Consider the following 27,325-nt stretch of genomic DNA (forward strand, 5'->3'; position numbering starts at 1 on the left):
CATGTGGGAGTCTTTCAAGCGACAGTTGATTAGTATTCAGGAGAACAAAGGATAAGTATAGGAAGTTTAGGGAGCCTTGGATACCTAGAGATATTGTGAACCTCGTCAAAAAGAAAAAGGAGGCTTTGTACGGTCTGGAAGGGTGGGGACAATCAAATCCCATAAGGAGTATAAAAGAATTAGGGAGCAACTTAAGTGGGAAATTAGGAGTGCTAGGAGTCGTCATAAAAAGTTCTTGGCAAGTAGGATTAAGGTGAATCCAAAGCTTTTTATTCATATGTAAAATGCAAGAGGGTGGCCAGGGAAAGGATTGGACCACTTAAGGACAGTGGGGGGAATCAATGTGTTGAGCCAGAGGAAATGGGCGAGGGACTAAATGAGTATTTTGCATCAGTGTTCACCAATGAAAAGGACTTTGTGGAAGTTGATTCTTGGGTAGGGTGAGTGGGCAGTCTGCGTCATGTTGGCATTAAAAAGGAGGAGGTATTGGTTCTTTTAAAAGACATTAAAGTAGATAAGTCTCCTGGGCTGGATGGAATTCATCTCAGAATACGGAGGGAAGGAAGGGAGGAAATTGCTGGGGCCTTGACTGACATCTTTGCATCCTTATTAGCTATAGGTGAGATCCCAGAAGACTGGAGAATAGCTAAAGTGATACCACTGTTTAAGAAAGGTAGAGGGCAGCATGGGGGTGCAGTGGGTTAGTCCTGCTGCCTCACGGCGCTGAGGTCCCAGGTTCGATCCCGGCTCTGGGTTACTGTCAGTGTGGAGTTTGCACATTCTCCCCGTGTTTGCGTGGGTTTCACCCCCACAACCCAAAAATGTGCAGGATAGGTGGATTGGTCACGCTAAATTGTCTCTTAATTGGAAAAAAAAATGAATCGGGTACTCTAAAGTTAAAAACAAAAGAAAGGTAGCAGGGATAATCCAGGAAACTATAGGCTGGTGAACCTCACGTCGGTAGTAGGTAAATTATTGGAGCGAATTCTCAGGGACATGATTTATACCCATTTGGAAACAAATTGACTCATTAGTGATAGACAGCATGGTTTTGTGAAGGGGAGGTCGTGCCTCACTAACTTGATCGAGTTTTTTGAGAAGTGAACAAAGATGATTGATGAGGGGAGGGCTGTGGATGTTGTTTACATGGACTTCAGTAAAGCCTTTGACAAGATGCCTCATGGCAGGCTGGTACAAAAGGTGAAGTCACACAGGATCAGAGGTGAGGTGGCAAGATAGATACAGAACTGGCTCTGTCACAGAAGGCAAAGGGTAGCAGAAGATGGATATTTTTCTGAATGGAAGGTTGTGACTAGTAGTGTTCCACAGGGATCTGTGCTGGGACCTCTGTTGTTTGTAGTGTACATAAACAATTGAGGAAAATGTAGCTGGTCTAAGTAGAAAGTTTGTGGATGATACCAAGGTTGGTGGAGTGGCAGATAGGTGTTGAGGATTGTCAGAAGATACAGCAGGACATAGATAGGTTGGAGATTTGGGCAGAGAAATGGCAAATTGAGTTGAACCCAGACAAATGTTAGGTAATGCATTTTGGCAGGTCGAACATAACAGGGGAAATATACCATAATAGCAAAACACTGAGGAATATATAAAGTCAGAGAGATCTGGGCATGCACATCCACAAATCTTTGAAGGTGGCAACATAAGTGGACAAGGTAGTCAAGAAAGCATACAGAATGCTTACCTTCTTTGGACAGGGCATCGAATATAAAAACGGGCAAGTCATGCTAAAGTTGTATAGGACCTTGGTACGGCCGCACTTGGAATATTGTGCACAATTCTGGTTGTCACACTACCAGAAGGATGTGGAGGCTTTGGCGAGGGAGCAGAGGAGGTTTACCAGGATGTTGCCTGGTCTGGAGGCTGTCAGCTATGTGGAGAGGCTGAATAGACTCAGACTGTTTTCATTAGAATGACAGGAGGTTGAGGGGTGTCCGGATAGTGGTCTACAAGATTATGAGGGGCATGGATAGAGTGGATGGGCAGGCACTCTTTCCCAGGGTGGAGGGGTCAGTCACCAGGGGGCATAGGTTTAAGGTCCATGGGGCAAAGTTTAGAGTAGATGAGCGAGGCAAGTTTTTTTTTAATACACAGAGGGTGGTGAGTGCCTGGAACACGTTGCCAGGAGAGATTGTGGAAGCAGATACATTAACGGCATTCAAAAGGCATCTTGATAAATACATGGATAGAATGGGTATAGAGGGATATGGCACTAGGAAGTGCTGAGGGTTTTGGCCATGGGTGGCATCATGACCGGTACAGGCTTTGAGGGCTGAAGGGCCTGTTCCTGTGCTGTATAGTTCTTTGTTCTTTTTGAGTTACCAGAACAAAAGAATCCTCCTCACATCATCTTGGAATCTCATACCCAATTATAAGAATAATATAAACATGAATTCAGGGGGCTGGTACATCGCAAGCCTGGGATTCTCCAAGTCACTTTAAAAGGGGAGCATTGAGGAGGCAATGAACATCATTAATAAGCTTACCCTTCTAGCAGAGTTAGAAGGTCAACCTAGACAATCAGGCAGCATGGTGGCACAGTGGTTGGCACTGCAGCCTTAGTGCCAGGATCCCAGGTTTGATTCGGACCTCGGGTGAATGTCTAAGTGGAGTTTGCACATTCTCTCCATGTCTGTGTGGGTTTCCTCCCACAGTCCTAACGTTGTACAGGTTAGGTGGATTGGCCATGTTAAATTGCCCCCTAGTTTCCAAAGGTTAGGTGGTGCTATGGGGTTATGGAGATAGAGTGGGGTATGGGCCTAGTTCGGGTGCTCCTTCAAAGGGTGCGTCCAGACACGATGTGCTTAATTGGTGCTTCGGTACAGTAAGGATTCTATGACAACGATTTCCTGCCACAAGAGCCTCAATATGGATAGTAACTCTTTCAAAAGCTAATGGCTGGGACATTATTAGTCCTGAAACCAAAGCCAGTCCCAGACAATAGATACTCATCCCTTTTGACTTCATTGTGGCGAAAGGAAGTCACATGACTTCAGTGACCATTTTGAAATCTCCATATTCCTTTGAGAATTGAGAAGCTCTCAGTCTGCTGTTTAACATCTCACCATCCTACCAGTGAACACCAAGAAGCAGAAACGTCACCTTGCATTTATATACCAATATGCTTCAAGTGAGCGTTACTGAACAAACAGCGGTATAAGGGCAGATTTAAAAAATTTGGTCAAAGAGGCAGGTTTTCAGCAGCGTCATAGAAGAGGAAAGAGAGATTTAGGCAGGAAATGGTGGAGCTGAAGCGCGGCTATCAATGGTGGGGCGATTAAAACTGGGATTGCCCAAAAGGGAAGAGGAGGAGAGGGTTTTCATCACACTTCTCTGCATTAAATTTAATCCTCCACATGTCGGCTCATATCACGCGCCTGCTATGTCCTTTTTGAGGTGTACTTCAAACAGAAATGGAATGGGCGCTTGAAGGAAACATACTTGCAAGGCTGAAGGGATAGAGCAGGGAACAACACTTGACTGGTTGCTCTACAGAGAGCTGGCATGGACTCGATGGGCTGAATGGCCTCTTACTGTGGCTTTAAAGACTTTATGACACTTGCAGTTCATGATAATTCCAAGTTTAGTTTCATCAGCAAGTTTTGAAATGGCTCCTCGCACACCCAAGTCTGGGTCATTAATACATATCAAGAAGAGCAGCGGATCCAATAATGACCCGTGGGAACCCCACTATATACATTGCTCCGGTCTGACAACTGTTCACAACTGCTGCTTCCTGTCACTCAGCCAATCTATGCTGCCACTGTCCCTTTTATTCCTTCAACATTATTGACAAGCCTGTTATTTTACCAAATGCCTTTTTAAAACCAAGTACACCACATCAGTTGCATCACCTTCATCACCCCTCTCTGTTATCTCATTGAAAATCTCAAAACAAACTAATTAAACATGATTTATTCTCGACAAATCCAAGCTGGTTTTCGATAATTAATCCACGCTGGTCCAAGTGACTGTTAACTGTTCCAGATTGTCACTTCTCAAAACTTTTTGCACTACCGAGCTACACTGACTGGGGCGTGTTTATCCTTGCATTGACGAAGAATGGAACATTTGCAATTCTCCAGCATCAAGCAAGGGAGGTCGTGGCATAGTGGACTAGCAATCCAGAGCCGCAGGGTAGTGCTCTGTGGACCTGGGTTCGAATCCCACTGGGGCGGATAGCAAAATTTGAATTTAGTTAAAGTTTAATGGCCTTTAGGGAGCTAGGATGGAAGCTCAGAGAGAGAACAAACAGAGTTGTTATCTCTGGGTTGTTGCCCGTGCCACGTGATAGTGAGATGAGGAATAGGGAGAGAGAGCAATTAAACGTGGCTACAGGGATGGTGCAGGCGGGAGGGATTCAGATTTCTGGATAACTGGGGCTCTTTCTGGGGAAGGTGGGACCTCTATAGACAGGATGGTCTACATCTGAACCTGAGGGGCACCAATATCCTGGGGGGGAGATTTGTTAGTACTCTTTGGGGGGGTTTAAACTAATTCAGCAGGGGCATGGGAACCTGGATTGTAGTTTTGGGGTGCGAGAGATTGAGAGTAGAGAGGTCAGGAGCACAGATTTGACTTCGCAGGAGGGCGGCAGTGTTCAGGTCTGTGGTTTGAAGTGTGTCTATTTCAATGCCAGGAGTATACGAAATAAGGTAGGGGAACTGGCAGCATGGGTTGGTACCTGGGACTTCGATGTTGTGGCCATTTCAGAGACATGGATAGAGCAGGGACAGGAATGGTTGTTGCAGGTTCCGGGGTTTAGGTGCTTTAGTAAGGTCAGAGAAGGGGGCAAAAGAGGGGGAGGTGTGGCGCTGCTAGTCAAGGACAGTATTACGGTGGCAGAAAGGATGCAAGATGGGGACTCTTCTTCCGAGGTAGTATGGGCTGAGGTTAGAAACAGGAAAGGAGAGGTCACACTGCTGGGAGTTTTCTATAGGCCACCTAATAGTTCTAGAGATGTAGAGGAAAGGATGGCAAAGATGATTCTGGAAAAGAGCGAAAGTAACAGGGTAGTTGTTATGGGAGACTTTAACTTTCCTAATATTGACTGGAAAAGATATAGTTCGAATACATTGGATGGGTCGTTCTTTGTACAATGTGTGCAGGAGGGTTTTCTGACACAATATGTTGACAGGCCAACAAGAGGTGAGGCCACTTTGGGTTTGGTTTTGGGTAATGAACCAGGCCAGGTGTTAGATCTGGAGGTAGGTGAACACTTTGGAGACAGTGACCACAATTCGGTGACCTTTACGTTAGTGATGGAAAGGGATAAGTATACCCCGCAGGGCAAGAGTTATAGCTGGGGGAAGGGCAATTATGATGCCATTAGACATGACTTAGGATGTGTTGGTTGGAGAAGTAGGCTGCAAGGGTTGGGCACACTGGATATGTGGAGCTTGTTCAAGGAACAGCTATTGCATGTTCTTGATAAGTACGTACCAGTCAGGCAGGGAGGAAGGGGTCGAGCGAGGGAACCGTGGTTTACCAAAGAAGTGGAATCTCTTGTTAAGAGGAAGAACGAGGCCTATGTGAAGATGAGGCGTGAAGTTTCAGTTGGGGCGCTTGATAGTTACAAGGAAGCGAGGAAGGATCTAAAGAGAGAGCTGAGACGAGCAAGGAGGGGACATGAGAAGTCTTTGGCAGGTAGGATCAAGGAAAACCCAAAAGCTTTCTATAGGTATGTCAGGAATAAAAGAATGACTAGGGTAAGAGTAGGGCCAGTCAAGGACAGTGGTGGGAAGTTGTGTGTGGAGGCTGAGGAGATAAGCGAGATACTAAATGAATACTTTTCGTCAGTATTCACTCAAGAAAAAGATAATATTGTGGAGGAGAATGCTGAGACCCAGGCTATTAGAATAGATGGCATTGAGGTGCGTAGGGAAGAAGTGTTGGCAATTCTGGACAAGGTGAAAATAGATAAGTCCCCGGGGCCGGATGGGATTTATCCTAGGATTCTCTGGGAAGCCAGGGAAGAGATTGCTGAGCCTTTGGCTTTGATTTTTAGGTCATCATTGGCTACAGGAATAGTGCCAGAGGACTGGAGGATAGCAAATGTGGTCCCTTTGTTCAAGAAGGGGAGGAGAGATAACCCCGGTAACTATAGGCCGGTGAGCCTAACGTCTGTGGTGGGTAAAGTCTTGGAGAGGATTATAAAAGATACGATTTATAATCATCTAGATAGGAATAATATGATTAGGGATAGTCAGCATGGTTTTGTGAAGGGTAGGTCATGCCTCACAAACCTTATCGAGTTCTTTGAGAAGGTGACTGAACAGGTAGACGAGGGTAGAGCAGTTGCTGTGGTGTATATGGATTTCAGTAAAGCGTTTGATAAGGTTCCCCACGGTCGGCTATTGCAGAAAATACGGAGGCTGGGGATTGAGGGTGATTTAGAGATGTGGATCAGAAATTGGCTAGTTGAAAGAAGACAGAGAGTGGTGGTTGATGGGAAATGTTCAGAATGGAGTACAGTTACGAGTGGCGTACCACAAGGATCTGTTCTGGGGCCGTTGCTGTTTGTCATTTTTATAAATGACCTAGAGGAGGGCGCAGAAGGGTGGGTGAATAAATTTGCAGACGACACTAAAGTCGGTGGAGTTGTAGACAGTGTGGAAGGATGTTGCAGGTTACAGAGGGACATAGATAAGATGGGCTGAGAGGTGGCAAATGGAGTTTAATGTGGAGAAGTGTGAGGTGATTCACTTTGGAAAGAATAACAGGAATGCGGAATATTTGGCTAATGGTAAAATTCTTGGTAGTGTGGATGAGCAGAGGGATCTCGGTGTCCATGTACATTGATCCCTGAAAGTTGCCACCCAGGTTGATAGGGTTGTGAAGAAGGCCTATGGTGTGTTGGCCTTTATTGGTAGAGGGATTGAGTTCCGGAGCCATGTGGTCATGTTGCAGTTGTACAAAACTCTAGTACGGCCGCATTTGGAGTATTGCGTACAGTTCTGGTCGCCTCATTATAGGAAGGACATGGAAGCTTTGGAACGGGTGCAGAGGAGATTTACCAGGATGTTGCCTGGTATGGAGGGAAAATCTTATGAGTAATGGCTGATGGACTTGAGGTTGTTTTCGTTAGAGAGAAGAAGGTTAAGAGGTGACTTAATAGAGGCATACAAAATGATCAGAGGGTTAGATAGGGTGGACAGCGTGAGCCTTCTCCCGCGGATGGAGGTGGCTAGCACGAGGGGACATAGCCTTAAATTGAGGGGTAATAGATATAGGACAGAGATCAGAGGTGGGTTTTTTACGCAAAGAGTGGTGAGGCCGTGGAATGCCCTACCTGCAACAGTAGTGAACTCGCCAACATTGAGGGCATTTAAAATTTTATTGGATAAGCATATGGATGATAAGGGCATAGTGTAGGTTAGATGGCCTTTAGTTTTTTTTTTCCATGTCGGTGCAACATCGAGGGCCGAAGGGCCTATACTGCGCTGTATCGTTCTATGTTCTATGTTCTATATTCAGGAGACAACCACATTGCTGTGGATCAAGAGTAAAGGGCACTTAGGGATGGGCAATAATGTTGGTCCAGCCAGTGACCCCCACATGAATGAATAAAATACTCTCTATCAAAGTAGTAAGCTGCTCTCAGATAAAAGCAAATTACTGCAGATGCTGAAAGTCTGAAATTAAAAGAGAAAATGCTGGAAAAACTCTGCAGCATCTGTGGAGAGCGAAACAGCAAGTTAACGTAGAGTCCGACATGACTCGCCTTCAGAGCCGCGAGCAGAGAGGCAGCTTTTAATGCAATTGGTATAAAGGAGCAATAAAAGTCAGTTAGGGTTCAGTGACCCCTGTAAAAAGGTGAGGCAGGACAGGACTGAATGTGACTGTAATGCCTTCCATAGTTAAACAGTCTGCTGACATTTCACTGCCCCTCACTTCCCCCAGTCAGCAGGTTGTGGTATGAGCTGTTTTGGGGTGTCCTGCAAATGTGAAAAAACAAACACTCTCTTTCACTCGAGCAGGGCTAGAAAATACCACTGGCTGGTCTCTGAGACATTGCCCCCCTGTTCTTCAAGCTTTGTTCTCTGCGTCTACTCTTACCTTGTGCAGGTGCCCCTTGGCATCTCCCATGAAGACAATGGTGTGCTCCATTTCCACTGTCACGACCACAGCAACCAGATGCCCCTGAACAACCTCGAATACCAGAGGTGTCTCAATGGGTATACGACTGGCCATTGGGCTGGGTGTGTGGTCATACCCACATGGGTAAGCATTGAGAGTGTCCTGTAGCGAGAGAGAGGGGAGAAGAAAGTAACGCAAATCAGATTGAGTAAAGCACGAACATTGAATCAATAATTACGATGAGCGGGTTTAAAAGTTAAATGCCCTTGTCCAGTGGTTTTTGAGTGTGTAGATTGTAAAAAAAAACCTGAACACTATATCCATTCCCTTTCACCTCCTGCCATACATTACCGAGGCTGCAGTTTTATTGCAGATTTTCCACAGCACCTGGGTTCAACTTTTTAAAAAAAATCAATACAGTCTCCTCTGCCTACACTGTCCGCGCTTTTCATAGCCAGCAACCTCTGCCCAGCAAACCATTTCTCATCACCATAGGCGTCAATTACAGCGGCGCCACTTAAAAGTTGTTAAGCGTGCCAGCTCCTTTGTGCATTTCAGTGCTCACCAGTTTAAACGACCTGCTGATTTCAGGCCAAGTCAATCCTCCAAGGAGCTGTATTCAGCTCTTTGCCCTGTTAACAATTATGGGAGGCACTGTCGGGAAGTTGAAACCTTTAGGCTGCTTTAATTGTGGTTTGCCATCCACCGTTGTACAGTAGCCAAATTGCAGGAGAACAAACATGGCTACTATGTGGACTGTGTTTTACATAGAGATTAATCAGCACCAGTTTCATCAAACTTCCAGTCATCACTATTTTTAAAATGCCTAACATAAAGCCTCATTTTGCTGCATTTCTCAAAAAAAACCCTCTCCAGTCCTTTTGCCATCTGCTCATTTGATCTAATTCCAAGTCTTTTGGCCCATTCCTTTCCTCTTTATACATCTTTTTAAAAAAATATTTGCTCGGCCTCGAATGGGCCGCTGAATGCTGCACAGACGCTTTGCTCCCTCATCGCTGGCTCGTCTGCCAAGAAAACAATCCCAGGTGAGAGACAGGTCAGGAAAGTGTATTCAAGCCGCCAACTCCCCTGCTTCTTTAACAGGTAACAAGACACTTTCTCTCCCCACTGTCATGTATGACAAGACAAAACAAATAAAGGCCCTCCTGCTTCATTAACCAATTTATTGGAGAAACTGGTAGGCAATTCCGGCAAGGAGCAATCGAGGAGAAAACATGCCAAGAAATCTGGATTAGATAAAAGAAGGGAAAGTGAATCTGCGCAACTGGATGAAATTTCAAAAGAGAACAAGCTCACTTTGTAGGGATGTACACGTCGAAAGCTCACTTTACCGCCTCGGTCAAGCTGGGCTAGTGCCAGAATATATCCAAACCAAATGGCCTCTATTCACACTCGCACCCTGCCCAAGGCTGAACCTGCACCAGCCCAGGCAGAGGTGACCCCCCCCCCCCCCCCCCCCCCCCTCACAAGCCCCACCCAGCTCTCTATCCCTCTAGCTGTCTGAAACAGCCATTGTTGCTGCTCGACCAAACTTACTGCAACAAATTCAAGTATCTGGTTCATAATCCCACCCATCTTGTTAGGTCCAATTTACTATCCTTAATTAGGTGAACATCACTGATAAAGCCATCTCTGCAGGCCTCATTTAACTGCTCATTCGCTCTTCACCTGGGCTGGCAAACTGTTTACAGTTACGTTATACTTTGCAAGTCTCAAAGTGTGTTCTCAATGTGACCATGTACAAAAATAACAATTCTATTTGTACCGCTTTGTTTGCCCATCCCCGCCCCCTGTAGTGGTGAAGTGGTTATCATAATGATGGGCAATGATCGTAAGAGGTTGTATTCCATAAAAGCTTCTGCTATCTGCCAGCTCACAGAAAACACCACAAAACTGAACAATAACATTCTCAGAGCCAACAGAGACCAGATGTTGGATTGGAAAGTAAATCCCTCTCAATACCATGACTGGAAGCTCTGGGTGTACACACTTTGGGAGACTCGCTGCCTTGTTGACTGTGATAGCAACAGCATTACATGAATGGCTTTATGACACTGAAGAAGACTGAGCACTCATGGATGGAGGGATTTCCTGGAAGAGGGAGCATATACCAAATAGCGAGGCATCTGGATGGAAATTGTCCCATTGGGCAGACGCAGCATGGGTTCATAAAGGGCAGGTCGTGCCTAACTAATTTAGTGGAATTTTTGAGGACATTACCAGTGCGGTAGACAACGGGGAGCCAATGGATGTGGTATATCTGGATTCCAGAAAGCTTTTGACAAGGTGCCACACAAAAGCTTGCTGCATAAGATAAAGATGCATGGCATTAAGGGTAAAGTAGTAGCATGGATAGAGGATTGGTTAATTAATAGAAAGCAAAGAGTGGGGATTAATGGGTGTTTCTCTGGTTGTCAATCAGTAGCTAGTGGTGTCCCTCAGAGATCAGTGTTGGGCCCACAATTTACATTGATGATTTGGAGTTGGGGACCAAGGGCAATGTGTCCAAGTTTGCAGACGACACTAAGATGAGTGGTAAAGCAAAAAGTGCAGAGGATACTGGAAGTCTGCAGAGGGATTTGGATAGGTTAAGTGAATGGGCTAGGGTCTGGCAGATGGAATACAATGTTGACAAATGTGAGGTTATCCATTTTGGTAGGAATAACAGCAAAAAAGGATTATTATTTAAATGATAAAATATTAAAACATGCTGCTGTGCAGTAGGACCTGGGTGTCCTAGTGCACGAGTTGCATAAAATTGGTTTACAGGTGATTAAGGAGGCAAATGTGTTTTGTCCTTCATTGCTAGAGGGATGGAGTTGAAGACTAGGGAGGTTATGCTGCAATTGTATAAGGTGTTAGTGAGGCCACACCTGGAGTATTGTGTTCAGTTTTTGTCTCTTTACCTCAGAAAGGATGTACTGGCGCTGGAGGATGTGCAGAGGAGATTCACTAGGTTAATCCCAGAGTTGAAGGGGTTGGATTACGAGGAGAGGTAGAGTAACTGGGACTGTACTCATTGGAATTTAGAAAGCTATGGGGGGATCTGAGAGAAACATTTAAAATTATGAAGGGAATAGATAGGATAGATGCGGGCAGTTTGTTTCCACTGGCGGGTGAAAGCAGAACTAGGGGGCATAGCCTCAAAACAAGGGGAAGCAGATTTAGGACTGAGTTTAGGAGGAACTTCTTCACCCAAAGGGTTGTGAATCTATGGAATTCCACACCCAGTGAAGCAGTTGATACTTCTTCATTAAATGTTTTCAAGATAGACAGATAGTTTTTGAAGAATAAAAGTTATGATGTTCAGGTGGGAAAGTGGAGCTGAGTCCACAAAATCTCAGCCATGATCTCCCAAATGGCAGAGCAGGCTCGAAGGGCCAGATGGCCCACTCCTGCTACTAGTTCTTATGCCCTTACGGAGGAGAGCGGCAGAGACACAGGATAAAATAGCACAAGGAGAGCGGCAGGGACACAGGATAAAATAGCACGAGGAGCGGCGCAGAGACACAGGATAAAAGAGCACGAGGAGAGCGGCAGAGACACAGGATAAAATAGCACAAGGAGAGCGGCAGGGACACAGGATAAAAGAGCACGAGGAGCGGCAGAGACACGGGATAAATAGCACGAGGAGCGGCGCAGAGACACAGGATAAAAGAGCACGAGGATAGCGGCAGAGACACAGGATAAAATAGCACGAGGAGAGCGGCAGAGACACAGGATAAAGAGCACGAGGAGCGGCGCAGAGACACAGGATAAAAGAGCACGAAGAGAGCGGCAGAGACACAGGATAAAATAGCACGAGGAGAGGGGCAGAGACACAGGATAAAACAGCACGAGGAGCGGCGCAGAGACACAGGATAAAAGAGCACGAGGAGAGCGGCAGAGACACAGGATAAAGAGCACGAGGAGAGCGGCAGGGACACAGGATAAAGAGCACGAGGAGAGGGGCAGAGACACAGGATAAAAGAGCACGAGGAGAGCGGCAGAGACACAGGATAAAAGAGCACGAGGAGCAGTGCAGAGACACAGGATAAAGAGCATGAAAAGCGGCGCAGAGACACAGGATAAAAGAGCACGAGGAGCGGCAGAGACACAGGATAAAAGAGCACGAGGAGCGGCGCAGAGACACAGGATAAAAGAGCACGAGGAGCGGCAGAGACACAGGATAAAGAGCACGAGGAGAGCGGCAGGGACACAGGATAAAGAGCACGAGGGGAGCGGCAGAGACACAGGATAAAAGAGCACGAGGAGAGCGGCAGAGACACAGGATAAAAGAGCACGAGGGGAGCGGCAGAGACACAGGATAAAAGAGCACGAGGAGAGTGGCAGAGACACAGGATAAAAGAGCATGAGAAGCGGCGCAGAGACACAAGATAAAATAGCACGAGGAGCAGAGCAGAGACACAGGATAAAAGAGCACGAGGAGCGGCGCAGAGACACAGGATAAAAGAGCACGAGGAGAGCGGCAGAGACACAGGATAAAAGAGCACGAGGAGCAGCGGAGACACAGGATAAAAGAGCACGAGGGGAGCGGCAGAGACACAGGATAAAAGTGCAGAAGGAGAGGGGCAGAGACACAGGATAAAGAGCACGAGGAGAGCGGCAGAGACACAGGGTAAAAGAGCGCAAGGAGAGCAGCAGAGACACAGGATAAAGAGCGCGAGAAGCGGTAGAGACACAGGATAAAAGAGCATGAGAAGCGGCGCAGAGACACAAGATAAAATAGCACGAGGAGCAGAGCAGAGACACAGGATAAAAGAGCACGAGGAGAGACGCAGAGACACAGGATAAAAGAGCACGAGGAGAGCAGCACGGCAGCATGGTGGTTAGCATAAATGCTTCACAGCTCCAGGGTCCCAGGTTTGATTCCCGGCTGGGTCACTGTCTGTGCGGAGTCTGCAGATCCTCCCCGTGTGTGCGTGGGTTTCCTCCGGGTGCTCCGGTTTCCTCCCACAGTCCAAAGATGTGCGGGTTAGGTGGATTGGCCATGCTAAATTGCCCGTAGTGTCCTAAAAAAGTAAGATTTAAGGGGGGGGGGGTTGTTGGGTTACGGGTATAGGGTGGATACGTGGGTTTGAGTAGGGTGATCATTGCTCGGCACAACATCGAGGGCCGAAAGGCCTGTTCTGTGCTGTACTGTTCTGTGTTCTGTGTTCTGAGAGCAGCAGAGACACAGGATAAAAGAGCACGAGGAGCGGCGCAGAGACACAGGATAAAGAGCACGAGAAGAGTGGCAGAGACACAGGATAAAAGAGCGCAGGAGAGCGGCAGAGACACAGGATAAGAGAGCACGAGGAGCGGCAGAGACACAGGATAAAAGAGCACGAGGAGCGGCAGAGACACAGGATAAAAGAGCACGAGGAGCGGTAGAGACACAGGATAACAGAGCACAAGGAGAGCGGCAGAGACACAGGATAAAAGAGCACGAGGAGCGGAAGAGACACAGGATAAAAGAGCGCGAGGAGAGTGGCGCAGAGACACAGGATGAAAGAGCACGAGGAGAGCGGCAGAGACACAGGATAAAGAGCACGAGGAGAGCGGCAGAGACACAGGATAAAAGAGCACGAGGAGCGGAAGAGACACAGGATAAAAGAGCACGAGGAGCGGTGGAGACACAGGATAAAAGAGCACAAGGAGAGCAGCAGGGACACAGGATAAAAGAGCACGAGGAGCGGTGGAGACACAGGATAAAAGAGCACGAGGAGAGCAGCAGGGACACAGGATAAAAGAGCACGAGGAGAGCGGCAGAGACACAGGATAAAAGAGCACGAGGAGCGGCGCAGAGACACAGGATAAAAGAGCACGAGGAGAGCGGCAGAGACACAGGATAAAAGAGCACGAGGAGAGGGGCAGAGACACAGGATAAAAGAGCACGAGGAGAGGGGCAGAGACACAGGATAAAAGAGCACGAGGAGAGTGGCAGAGACACAGGATAAAGAGCACGAGGAGAGCGGCAGAGACACAGGATAAAAGAGCACGAGGAGAGGGGCAGAGACACAGGATAAAAGAGCACGAGGAGAGGGGCAGAGACACAGGATAAAAGAGCACGAGGAGAGGGGCAGAGACACAGGATAAAAGAGCACGAGGAGCGGCGCAGAGACACAGGATAAAAGAGCACGAGGAGAGCGACAGAGACACAGGATAAAGAGCGCGAGGAGAGACGCAGAGACACAGGATAAATGAGCGCGAGGAGAGCGGCAGAGACACAGGATAAAAGAGCACGAGGAGCGGCGAGACACAGGATAAAAGAGCACGAGGAGCGGCAGAGACACAGGATAAAGAGCACGAGGAGCGGCAGAGACACAGGATAAAAGAGCACGAGGAGCGGCAGAGACACAGGATAAAAGAGCACAAGGAGCGGCGGAGACACAGGATAAAAGAGCACGAGGAGAGCAGCAGGGACACAGGATAAAAGAGCACGAGGAGCGGTGGAGACACAGGATAAAAGAGCACAAGGAGAGCAGCAGGGACACAGGATAAAAGAGCACGAGGAGAGCGGCAGAGACACAGGATAAAAGAGCACGAGGAGAGGGGCAGAGACACAGGATAAAAGAGCACGAGGAGCGGCAGAGACACAGGATAAAGAGCGCGAGGAGAGACGCAGAGACACAGGATAAAAGAGCACGAGGAGAGGGGCAGAGACACAGGATAAAAGAGCACGAGGAGAGGGGCAGAGACACAGGATAAAGAGCACGAGGAGAGGGGCAGAGACACAGGATAAAAGAGCACGAGGAGCGGCGCAGAGACACAGGATAAAAGAGCATGAGGAGCGGCGCAGAGACACAGGATAAAAGAGCACGAGGAGAGCGACAGAGACACAGGATAAAGAGCGCGAGGAGAGACGCAGAGACACAGGATAAATGAGCGCGAGGAGAGCGGCAGAGACACAGGATAAAAGAGCACGAGGAGCGGCAGAGACACAGGATAAAAGAGCACGAGGAGCGGCAGAGACACAGGATAAAGAGCACGAGCAGAGCAGCAGGGACACAGGATAAAAGAGCACGAGGAGAGCAGCAGGGACACAGGATAAAAGAGCACGAGGAGAGCGGCAGAGACACAGGATAAAAGAGCACGAGGAGCGGCGGAGACACAGGATAAAAGAGCACGAGGAGCGGCGGAGACACAGGGTAAAAGAGCACGAGGAGCGGCAGAGACACAGGATAAAAGAGCACGAGGAGCGGCGGAGACACAGGATAAAAGAGCACGAGGAGAGCGGCAGGGACACAGGGTAAAAGAGCACGAGGATAGTGGCAGAGACACAGGATAAAATAGCACGAGGAGAGTGGCAGAGACACAGGATAAAGGAGCACGAGGAGTGGCAGAGACACAGGATAAAGAGCACGAGCAGAGCAGCAGAGACACAGGATAAAAGAGCGCGAGGAGAGACGCAGAGACACAGGATAAAAGAGCACAAGGAGAGCGGCAGAGACACAGGATAAAAGAGCACGAGGAGTGGCAGAGACACAGGATAAAGAGCACGAGCAGAGCAGCAGAGACACAGGATAAAAGAGCGCGAGGAGAGACGCAGAGACACAGGATAAAAGAGCACGAGGAGTGGCAGAGACACAGGATAAAGAGCACGAGCAGAGCGGCAGAGACACAGGATAAAAGAGCACAAGGAGAGCGGCAGAGACAGGATAAAAGATCACGAGGAGAGCGGCAGAGACACAGGATAAAGAGCACGAGGAGATCGGCAGACAGACAGGATAAAAGATCACGAGGAGCGGCGTAGAGACACAGGATAAAGAGCACGAGGAGATCGGCAGACAGACAGGATAAAAGATCACGAGGAGCGGCGTAGAGACACAGGATAAAAGCGCTGGTAGAGTCTCTAGGGAGGGGATTCGGAGGGCAGTGCATTGGAGTGGTGAGTATGAATTAACATACCTCACAGAAGCTGAAAAAATTGAAAAGTAAGGTCCAAATGAAGCTGTGATCTGATTGGCTGGTGGCTACCTGCACTAAATTTGAAAAAAAACTGTTAAAAATGAATGAATTAACTGCATAGAGATGGCTGGGCAGGCGCTGTGCTGTAGCTGCGCGATGTGGGAGCTGGCAGATCCCATTGCATGCTGTAGTAACCACATCTGCAGCAAGTGATTATTGCTTGAAGAATTTTGGATCAGAATTGATGAGCTGGAGTCTGATCTTCAGACACTGCAGCACATCCAGGAGAGGGACAATTACCTTTGTTTCAGGAGCAGTCACACCCCATAGATTAAGTACCTCAAATTCGGCCAGTGGCCAGGGACAGCAGGGTGTGAGGCAGGTAGAGGGATTCCAAATTCAGAAACAGAGGAGCCTCAGCTCTTGACCTTGTCCAACAGGTACGAGGTACTTGCTCCCTGTGTGGATGAGGAAAAGGACAGTAGGGAGGATGAGCTAGCCGACCACTGCACTGTGGTAGAGGGGTCCATTCAAACGGGGGGAGCAAAAAGACAAGTGGTAGTTGAACGTACAAGGAAGCGATTAAACAGTTTGGGTTTATACTCGCTGGAGTTTAGAAGGATGAGAGGAGATACCAAAAGGGATTGATAAAGTAAACGTTCACCAAATGTACCCCCTTTAGAGCAATCTAGAATGAGGGCATGGATATGGGTTGAGAGGCGGTAGATTTAGAACTGAGATGAGGAGGAACTACTTCTCGCAGAGGCTGGTGAATTTGTGGAACTCGTTGCCCCATAGTGCAGTGGAATCAGAGTCATTAAATGGTTTCAAGAAGGAGATAGATATATTTCTGATTTTAAAAACGGGTTAAAGGGTTATGGGGGATAGGAAAGGAAGTGAATTTGAGGCCAGGAAGAGATCAGCCATGATCTGTTTGAATGGCGGAGCAGGCTCGAAGCTGCCAATTCTGTGGAGCTCATAATAATAATAATAAAATAATAATAATATATAATAATAAAAATAAAAATAATAATAGCTGATTGTCACAAGTAGGCGTCAATGAAGTTACTGTGAAAAGCCCCTAGTCGCCACATTCAGCCGCCTGTTCGGGGAGGCCGGTACGGGAATTGAACCCGCGCTACTGGCATTGTTCTGCATTGTAAGCCAGCTGTTTAGCCCACGGTGCTAAACCCACCCCTGGTAATAGCTGATAGGACTGCATCCAATTCCAAACTCCGTGGTTGGGGACAAGCTCCATGAATCTCTACCCAAGGGCTGAGAACCACTCTTTTGTTTTGTTTTGTTTATAAGCCTTTGACAAAACAGAAAACGTGTCCAGGTACACAGGTCCTCTGAAAACGGGGTCAAATAAATTTCTGATGGCAGAAGCTAATGAAGTTTTAGGTAACTATTTGGGTCTGTGAAATACAATGAAGTGCAGCACGTCCATGTAGAATTGCCAAGGCAGATCCACATTGGCACTAAAGTAAGTTTTGCATGCGTGGAACATCTCACATTTTTAACCCTCCTTTCTCCTGAAACAGGTGATTAGGAAACGCCGCAGATTAGTTTAAACATTCTTTCCAAACACTGGGTGTAAATACTTTTGGATTCCTTCTCGAGAACTTACTGCCGATGCCGAGCTACTGCGCAGCTATGCAAATGTAAACATGGCTTTGAAACAAGCCCGGTTTGCAGCTCAATGGCAAGAATAGATCATTTTGTGCAAGTGTAACTAGTGTAATTTCAGTGTTAGGAAGGATAATGTTCTGAAGTTTCCTGGACTAAGTCTCGGAGGAGATTAGCAATGGATTTCATCTCTTTTACACACTTAGTCTTTTTAAAGGAACAGGTCAATAAAAGGATGGATTTCCTTCACACATCACACAGGTGCTATTATTAAATGTGAAAGGTGCAATTATTAAAGGACTCACTAAGGTTAATCCACTGCAGCTGGATTTGACTTCATACTCAATGTAAGCCGCCTCGCTTCCGTCGGCTGTCTTCCCAGAGTTGGTGTAACACAGGTCCCGAGTCTGGTTGATCATCTGATCAATCTGGCTCATTGTGTAAATGCAGAGCGCGGACTCTTCCGTTGCCTTCGCAGTGGCCGCCTGACTAACGGAGAACGTGGCAAACAGGGCCTCCCCCTCGGTTTTGAGAGCCCCTTGGGCCAGGCCTTTGCCAGGGCGGCTCACATAGGCTGCCTGAAGTAAGTTGTAGTTCTTCCCGGCGGCCTGACAGACAAGTGGAACCTCCACGTAGGAGTAATAATGCATGTCGCCCAAGCAGATCCGTGACACGTAGGTTTTATATTCTCTGGACGGGGACTTGAGGTCCCTCCGGTAAAACAGAAAATACACAGAGAGCTGATAAATAAAGGATTTGACAAAATGGTGGTTGTACTCAGAAAGCCGTCCAGCTACTGCTAACTTAGCCGTATCCTCATAGGAGAAAATGGGGTGGGATTCTGGGCTGTCGGGATTTTGTAATTCCAAATTGCGGGTTGTAATTGGTGGTATTCCACCGGCACCTTTGCTGGTATAACCGCGCCCCACAAACAGGACGGCAGTCTTGTCTTTGGACAGGCCAACCAATCCTACAGTCGTGACATTGGGGTCGTTGGCAGCCACATACTGCGTATCAACCGGGCGTTCTGGGTGGAACAAAACGTAGCTGATGTTTCCCAAACTCCTTTTTTCACAGATTCCTTGAAACAAACTCCCACAGGTAATCAGCTCATTCCCATAGGGATTAATCAGCAGAAGTTTGTTGTGGTTGTCCATCAGCTTCACCTGTGTGCAGTCACTGGGGTTGACGGGCGGCAGGCATTCCTTGCTGTCATTCTGCGGTCCGGTTGGCTGGACCACCAGGTTGGTCAGGTCAGAGGTCAGCTGGAAGAGGAAGTTCACGGCTCCGACATAGACATTTCCGGTCTCCGGGTCGACTGTCAGGTGCTCAAACCTTGTGTCAGATCTGTTGAAGGACTTGTACTTGTCTCCATGGCAGATGCACACACTTAGGAAAACAATGGCAAGGAGGATGGTCCCAGAAAGCATGATCAATGTGCTGTAACAGAAGAAGAAACATTGTGTCATTGAAAGGGAAGCGGAAATCTGGAACCCTCTTGCCCTCCACCCCCAAACGGATGGGCGCCAATGGAAAATTTGACAACTGAGTGATCGATAATTTTTACATTTTGATTTACTTTTGACCAAAGGATTTACCAATACTCTCATTGCCTTCATCATTCCCAAGCTGGGTTAAGGAACTGAGGTGGGCGAAAGTGAAGTCAAGATACAGATGAACCATGAGCTAATTGAATGGCGGACTGGGCTCAAGAGCCTGAATGGCCTCCTGTTCCGGGAGGCCATGCGCTCAAGTAGCATCAGCGGTGGGAAACGCAAGATGTCTCCATATTTTCACAGATGTGCTCCTTTCAGCCTAATTTAACCAGTCAGCCAGCCTACAATTCCCCCCCATCACAGGATCCACCCACACCACCTCTTCCACCTTGAGTGACAGAGCCATACCTGCCTCAGTCTTCCTCCCTGCAACCTATTTCCCATTCTCCTCTTAGGTTTTTCTTTTTCATTTTTTGCTTAAAACTCTATAAACACAAGTTCTTCCCCTCATGCCGACATTAAAGCAGGTTCCTCCCAAAGCAAGGTTTCCTCCACACTGACCTAACAAATGTACTTTCACCCGAGAATAGAATCTACACACCACATGCCACAATGAAGCTAGGATTTCTAGTTGCCACACCAATCAGCGAAGGTCTGGGCACGTGGTGACCTTATTGATATTGGAGCTTTATACTCCAAATTGGCACCCAGAAAACAAGTTTGTCTTGAAATTGTTACTGACAGAAAGAACCTTTTCCTGAATTTAACTCATGTACCAAAGAAAATGGACGAGGCACAAACATTATTCAGTCACAATTAAGAATTGAAACAACCTGCTCCATCACTCCATTGGATCATTCCAAAATTAATGCTATATTTGCTGAGGTATTGACACAGATAAGAGATGTTTAATAGGCTCTCTGCCAAGTTACATTAGAAATGCCCAGCTGATGGCAAATTTGCAAACTTCCTGCCGTCAGCTGCATCTGGAGACATTGATGTGGAGACTTACCAGGATCCTGACACCATAGTGTTTCCAAGCCTCCAGTATTGTCCTGGAGTCTCCAGGGATTAAAGATTCATCTCCTGAACAGCGAGATGAGCAGCAACACAGAATCATAAGGGTTGTTTATCAGCTGTGAACAAACGGTCACGGCAATTTATCATAGAATTTACAATGCAGAAGGAGGCCATTCAGCCCATCGAGTCTGCACCGGCTCCTGGAAAGAGTACCCACACCTCAACACCTCCACCCTATCCCCATAACCCGGTAACCCCACCCAACACTAAGGGCAATTTTGGACACAAAGGGCAATTTATCATGGCCAATCCACCTAACCTGCACATCTTTGGACAGTGGGAGGAAACCGGAGCACCCGGAGGAAACCCACGCACCCACGGGGAGAACGTGCAGACTCCACACAGACAGTGACCCAAGCCGGCAATCAAACCTGGGACCCTGGAGCTGTGAAGCAATTGTGCTATCCACAATGCTACTGTGCTGCCCCCAATTTATTAACACTTAAACGTGTCCACAGACTTCCTATGGAATTCTGCGCAGGAATTTGCAGGGATTGTCATTCTGGAGCAGTGCCCTCTGCCGGGAAACAGGGATTTGTGGAAATAACACAAGCATTTGCAACTTACCTTTCAGTGCCAGAGAGGTTGCTCAGAAGTAGACTGATAACATCACTAAAAATGTACTTACTGTCGTATGGGCAGGTCCTGAACTTTTCTGGCACGTCAACTGGGTACTGATCATGTAAGTACAGCAACCTCACATCGTTCCGTGTCACTGAATGTGGAGGCTTTCAACGAGATACCAGGATTGTGCAGCTTCCATGGTAGCAGGACAACCTGTGCCCACCTTTAACTGGGTGAGCGTGGTTGTTGCAAATTGCTGTCTGATTCACTCTCCAAACACTGAGTGCTAATGGCCTCACTCATATTTCAACAGCAAAATATGACCCTTTGTCATTTTTTAAAAAGAGGCACGATTGTTTTATTTTCCTTGAACTTTTCCGTTTATTAGATGTAAAAATTTTGCAAACGGGAGACAGGCCGTTTAACTGGGTAGGATGGTTGGAGATAGTGGGGTTGAAACTTCCAGGAATACATCCAGCGTCGTCAACCCCAAAATAATGAGACCCCCACATATCCCATTATTCACGTGTGCTGCTGTCAGATTTTGCATTATTGCTCCCGAGCGAATAAAGCATTAAACAAGGGGAGGAAGTGTGTCAGCAACATAAAATCAGCTCCCTCAACCCAGCAGCACAATTGTAAACCTGCATTGGGCTGCTGGTTCAGGGTGTCTGTATTGTGGGGCACAGTCGACTGAGAGAGACCTACCTGTCCTTTGCCAGCCCAGCTTTTGAAATATATGAGCGTGCACATTCCTATCAAGCAGGCCTCACATTTAGAAAGGACTTCACAGCCAGAAACATACTTCTAAAATATGTTTCTCATTGCTGGAATACAGGGAAACACAGCTGCCAATTTAGGCATTGCAAGGTCCCACAAGCAAGCAATGCGCTATCAACCAGATGATCCATTTCAGCCCAGTTGGACAAGGCATGCGGCTAGGACTCCAGTGCTCTTCTATAAAATGGCGCCACGGGATCTTTTGCGTCCTTTTGCAAGGGTTTAACATCTTCCCAGAAATAGGATTGACACATTAATAGTTTCCAAGTTAAAACTAAGAAATAGCCACACTTGAACAAATGCAGACCCTAGCTTTCCTCATCTATATTTTTAAAATTCATTCCTTCATGGGATGTGGGCATTGCTGGCAGGGTCAGCATTTGTTGCCCATCCCTCACTGCCCTCGAGAAGAGGTGGTGAGTCACCCCTTGGGCCATTGGTGTTAAGTCCACTGTCAGTGCTGTTAATACAATAGAAATGATCACAGCTGCTGGACAGGGTCATCTTGTCACCATGGCAGCAGGCACCTTGCACAATCTCCACACTGCATTCAAAAAAAGGCATGGAACTATCGTACAAGTACAATAACATCTAGTGATTATATTAAACCTCTGGTAATCCAAAGACGCAGGCTAATAATTCAGAAAATGCACGATCCAATCCAGGCCATTTGAGAATTTTCCTCTGGCCACAAAACAAATCTGGAGATAAAAAGGTCACGACAGTAAAGCTGTCGCTAATTCGTTCACTCGCCTTGTAGGGAAGGAGATCAATCGTCCTTCCTCGGTCAGGCGTATATGTAACTCCAGTCCACATCAACGTGGCTGCTTTTTGTACTGCTCTCTGAAGTGGTGTAACAGCAGTCCACTCAGTGAAGCGTAACTAGGGATCGGCAGTAAGGCTGACCTTTCTGGACACACATTAAAAAAATAAAGAAACAAGCCTCCCAATCGTTAGGAAGCAGGGTCCATACGAGGTTGCCACAGGATTCTGCATTTTAATTGCTTTGTTCAGAGCGGGGCTAGACAGGAAAATCTGAAGCTAATCCCTCACTTTTGAGTGTGACCGCTTTTAAAAGGCAGAGATGCTTTTGTCCCTGTGTTGCGCGAGACGCGCAACACAGGGACAAAAGCATCTCTGCCTTTTAAAAGCGGTCACACTCAAAAGTGAAGCACAGGGAGAATTTGTTTCAGCAACGCTCAGTTTGCAGCAGCCGTACGGAGGTGAACTCTTGTGTTTCTTAGCTTTAAACAGCATGACCAGGGCTCAGTGATACCAGGGACTCGATCCCTTCATTAGGCCACTGAACGGTGCCAGTATTACCTCATTAAACTGGTTAGGCAGTTTACACTGAAGTACAGGTCATTTCCTCAAAAAGATCTTTCAGCAACCAAACACAAACTGACACCTGGCAGCAAGGAGGATGTTGCTCTACCCTCGGTAGGAAAGGTGCTGATCCACACCAATGAACACATACGCTCACCTCCATCAGCTCCAGCATCACCATGACTTGAGTTGCGACTGAGTCAATAAGTCGGCCCACTGCAGGTTGCTACGTTACGGATGATTAGCAGGGTCAAAGGCCGACAGCTGCGGATGACTCACTCATTCACAATGTGGCCAACCTGTTCCCGCACAATGAGGAAAGCGGAGCCTAATCTGGTCTCTGAAGCACAGAAACAAGCAGGGTCTCGAGGGGTAGCACGGGACTCATTCAAAAAAGGAGCCCAAAGTGAGGAGGACAAGGCAGACATCACACAAAAAACCTTATTAAAGCTCAGGAGGCCCAGGAAGGTACGTTAAACAGTGGCCGGATTTTTCCGTATGGGAGTCTAAGTGTTTCCGCCGGGGTTGAATTACGTGCGATTTGCATTTCTGGTGGGGGCTGCTATTCGATAAGTGGGTCAGGGCATGCAATGGGCCAGACTCTGCCAGCACAAATTCCGAGCAATTCCCGGCCCAGTGGGCATCATAACCACTGAGTTTGCGCCAAAGAGCCTGACAGCTGGAGCCCCACTTACCACACACTCACTGCAGCCAAGAAGATGGCTCACAGAAGATTTTCCCCTCGGATTTCGGTGGCCCGAGGTGGAATCACAGCTTCATGCCAGTGAGGCGAGGGGCGAACACGCTCTTCCCCAGGGTGGGCCGCAGACTCAAGCCTGCCTTCCTCAACACTGCCTGGGAGGTGGTGGCAGAGTCAGCGCTGCCAGCCTCACCAGGAGGAGACAGCTGGTGATCCGGAGGGGTGGGGTTCATTGGTGACGCCTCTGCCCTGAGAGGGGCAGAGAACCAGGGAGGGCTCCAAAGGCCATGGTGCAGGTGTCCCCTGGTTGGATTGGGTTCTGCTGATCCCCTGCTTCGGAGGAGTGCCAACACCTGGTGGGCCCCTGATTGAGCTTGTCCTTGATGAAACAGATGAGGGTATCCAGAGGGACGACCTGGGTGGGCTCCCAAATGACCAGAGACTCCCCAAGGACACAAGTAGCACTCAGCAGTGTGAACAGCCAGGAGCCTGTAAGTAACACCAGGTGTGTTCAAAACGCATACTGCAGCAAAGGCAGACCACCCTGATCCTGAGGGCACATCCCGAGTCCATGGACGTGGTACCAAGTCGTTCCCTGCTACTGCCCCAGCCCAGACAAGCAAGCCCGACAATATTTGAAGCTTTTTCAGTTTTGTTAGCCCCCAACTCCTCCTCCACAGCCATGGTGCCCAGATCCCACTTGTGAATACTTACACTAACTTTGTGCCCACAAGACTGCCACCTAAGAGGGGTAGAGCATCATGGAGGGGTGGAGCATCATGGAGGGGTGCAGCATCATGGAGGGGTGGAGTATCATGGAGGGGTGGAGCATCATGGAGGGGTGGAGCATCATGGAGGGGTGGAGCATCATGGAGGGGTGCAGCATTAAGTGTCTAAGCCACTAATGATATCAAAATCCATGCAAATTGACAGTTTTGCATAGATCTGCTGGCACAGGGCGCAATCTTCAACATCACTGCCAGTGCGGGACCAGAGCATAGCTTCATAATCAGCGCCGGGCACAAAACTGGCTTTTTTCAACTGACTCGATTCTCTCTCTGCCTGATGGCGATTCCTACTTTGCAAAGCAGAGAATTCAGCCCGGTATTTAATAAATCAACACAAAAGTGTGACAATGGAAGGTTTTACAAAAAAACATTTTGAAACATTTAAGGGTTCAAAGCCTAAGATTAGAATGTGCTTGATTGCCCTGTTAACTTTTTTTTTTAAATAAATAAATTTAGAGTGCCCAATTACTTTTTTTCCAATTAAGGGGCAATTTAGCGTGGCCAATCCACTAACCCTGCACACCTTTGGATTGTGGGAGTGAGACCCACAGAGACACGAGGAGAATGTGCAAACTCCAGACAGACAGTGATCAGGGCCCGGGATCGAACAATGGTTTTCAGCGGTGTGAGGCAGCAGTGCTAACTACTGTGCAACCGTACCACCCCCTGGTCATTTTTTTTTTTATAAAATAGTTCTATTCTGGAGGACTTGGATGATTTTAGCAGCCAGCAAGTGAAATTGATGAAGGACCGTCTTTTTCAGTCTGGGCTAATGCATAGTGGTTTGCCTGGGGAAGTCCCTGGGGAGTTTGTTTGTTTTTTTAGCTTGGGGAGATGAGGTCATTGCTGGGTAGAGCCCCTTTTTTTAAAAGCCGAGGAGAGAGGCAGTTTTGGAGAAAGCTCTGGAGAAAGAAGGGCTTTGGAGAAAGGATTTTGGCAGTAAAGTCCAATCTGGCATCTCTCGTTTTTGTTAGACCACAAGTAAAAGCAGGTTTCTTTCCCAGTGGGACAGTTAAAAAAAAAAAGAATAATAATATTTCAAAGCAGAGCAGTCTTGTCTGAAGATAAGGAAGAGGCTGAAACCACCAAGTTGAAGCAGTTATTTGAAGATGTTCAGCCAGAGTCTGAAGAGGTTCTAACATAACATGAGCTAGAATCTGTTCGGTAATTGAAGTAGTACTTTATGCCATGCTGGTTTAAGCTGGATTGAGAGCTGTATCTTTATTTTTGTGTTGTTGAATTGGGAAAATGAATAAATAAATAAATAACCTTTATTGTCACAAGTAGGCTTACATTAATACTGCAATGTAGTTACTGTGAAAAGCTCCTAGTCGCCACATTCCGTCGCCTGTTCGGGTACACAGGGAGAATTCAGAATTCTCAGCTGGTACGGGAATTGAACCCACGCTGCTGGCCTTGTTCTGCATCACAAACCAGCTGTCTAGCCCACTGAGCTAAACCAGTCCCTGTAGTGTTAGAATAGCAGTGTTAAGGGGTAATTGTAAGCTGTTCTTTCTGGATGTGAAGTTAAAAAGTTTAATATTGTATTTATATTAAAATTTTGTTTTAGAAATACCAAAGCAATTTTTTCATTCAATCACTCCTGGCGCGAATCATTCTTTCCGCACAGTCTTTCAATAAACTAAAATATTGGGGATTTGGTCCAATATCCTAGCCACTGTTGGGGTCTGGTCTGGGATTGTAATAAAAGTAAAGACCGCCACGTGGCTTACAGTCCAAAGGTCCAAACCGGGACTACCCATCACGCTGGCCCCAGTCCGGGCCGGCTTTTAGAAGGCGGATTTACAAGCCCCAGCGGGCAGGACCCACGGAGGTGTTCAGATGTGTCCCGTGACGGTTATTACACAGGTGAAAAATAAAATCAGTCTCAAAATTATGGCTCTCAACTAGATTGTACCAAAAACACCTGATGACTTTTCAGCTGCATGTGTGTTGCCATTTTGTGTATGTTTGGGAATCAATGTAAAACTGACAGTCCAATTCCATAAAACAGAGTACACTGAATTCCTGAGGTGCAACACATTCTCCAGATGCCATTCCGCACGTGTCATTTCCACAAGCTGTGCTCATGTTGCAGTTGGGCATCTGGGGTGAGCAGCTCATGTTCCTCAAGTGCACAGCGGGCTTTAACCTGAAAGTAAGCTTACTGAGATTTGTTGCCATCTTTCCAGCCACCAGATGGGGGTCTTAGCAACAACGTAAAAGCAGCTAAAAAGAGTTTAGCATAGCTTTGTCTCGTTTCTCAAATGCACAGGGCCGGTGGCAGAATAGGGAGCAGGCAGCTGATCAAAGTACAAGGGTCATAGAAATCGCAACAGCTTGTATATGGGAAGCATCTTTAACGTAGCGTAACGTCCCAAGGCACTTCACTGGAGTGTTATCAAACAATGTCTGACAGTGAGCCACGTAATGAGATTATTAGGAAAAGATGACCAAATGCCTGGTCAAAGGGGTGTGTTTTAAAGGAGAGAAGCGAATGGAGAAGATTTCAGAACCCCGAAGGTCCTGTAGCCAATGGTGTACGATCAAAATTGACGAAGCAAAGGGGAGCACGGTGGCACAGTGGTTAGCATTGCTGCTTATGGCGCCGAGGACCCGGGTTCGAATCCCGGCCCTGGGTCACTGTCTGTGTGGGGTTTGCACATTCTCCCAGTGTCTGCGTGGGTTTCGCCCCCACAACCCAAAAGATGTGCAGGATAGGTGGATTGGCCACGTTAAATTGCCCCTTAATTGGAAAAAATAATTGGGTACTCTAAAATTTTTTTTTTAATTGACGAAGCACAAAGAGGCCAGGGTTGGAGGAGCACCGCATGCTGGGAAGTTTGCAGGGCACAAATAGATTACAGAGATCAAGAGGGGCAAGGCCATCGAGGAATTTGTAAACAATGGCCAGAATTCAGTCAGGGTCAGTGTCAGACGGCAGAGTCTGAAGC

General features: G+C 47.4%; 1 protein-coding gene across 4 annotated transcripts in view; it reads right to left on the minus strand.

Moving 5' to 3' along the window:
- Positions 1 to 27,325, minus strand: part of plxnb1b (plexin b1b) — a 272,332-nt gene that overhangs the window by 92,754 nt on the left and 152,253 nt on the right. For 3 of the 4 annotated variants that reach the window (XM_038812455.1, XM_038812454.1, XM_038812456.1), the window contains 2 exons: positions 17,943 to 19,077; positions 8,077 to 8,259 (listed from right to left, as the gene is read on the minus strand). In XM_038812455.1, the coding sequence (XP_038668383.1) occupies positions 8,077 to 8,259; positions 17,943 to 19,077 (1,318 nt within the window). Of the gene's footprint in view, positions 1 to 8,076; positions 8,260 to 17,942; positions 19,078 to 23,040; positions 23,100 to 27,325 lie in introns of those variants that run through there. The other variant, XM_038812457.1, reaches the window with a different exon arrangement.

The sequence above is a fragment of the Scyliorhinus canicula genome, chromosome 11, assembly GCF_902713615.1.
Source record: "Scyliorhinus canicula chromosome 11, sScyCan1.1, whole genome shotgun sequence".
Taxonomy (NCBI): Eukaryota; Metazoa; Chordata; class Chondrichthyes; order Carcharhiniformes; family Scyliorhinidae; genus Scyliorhinus; species Scyliorhinus canicula.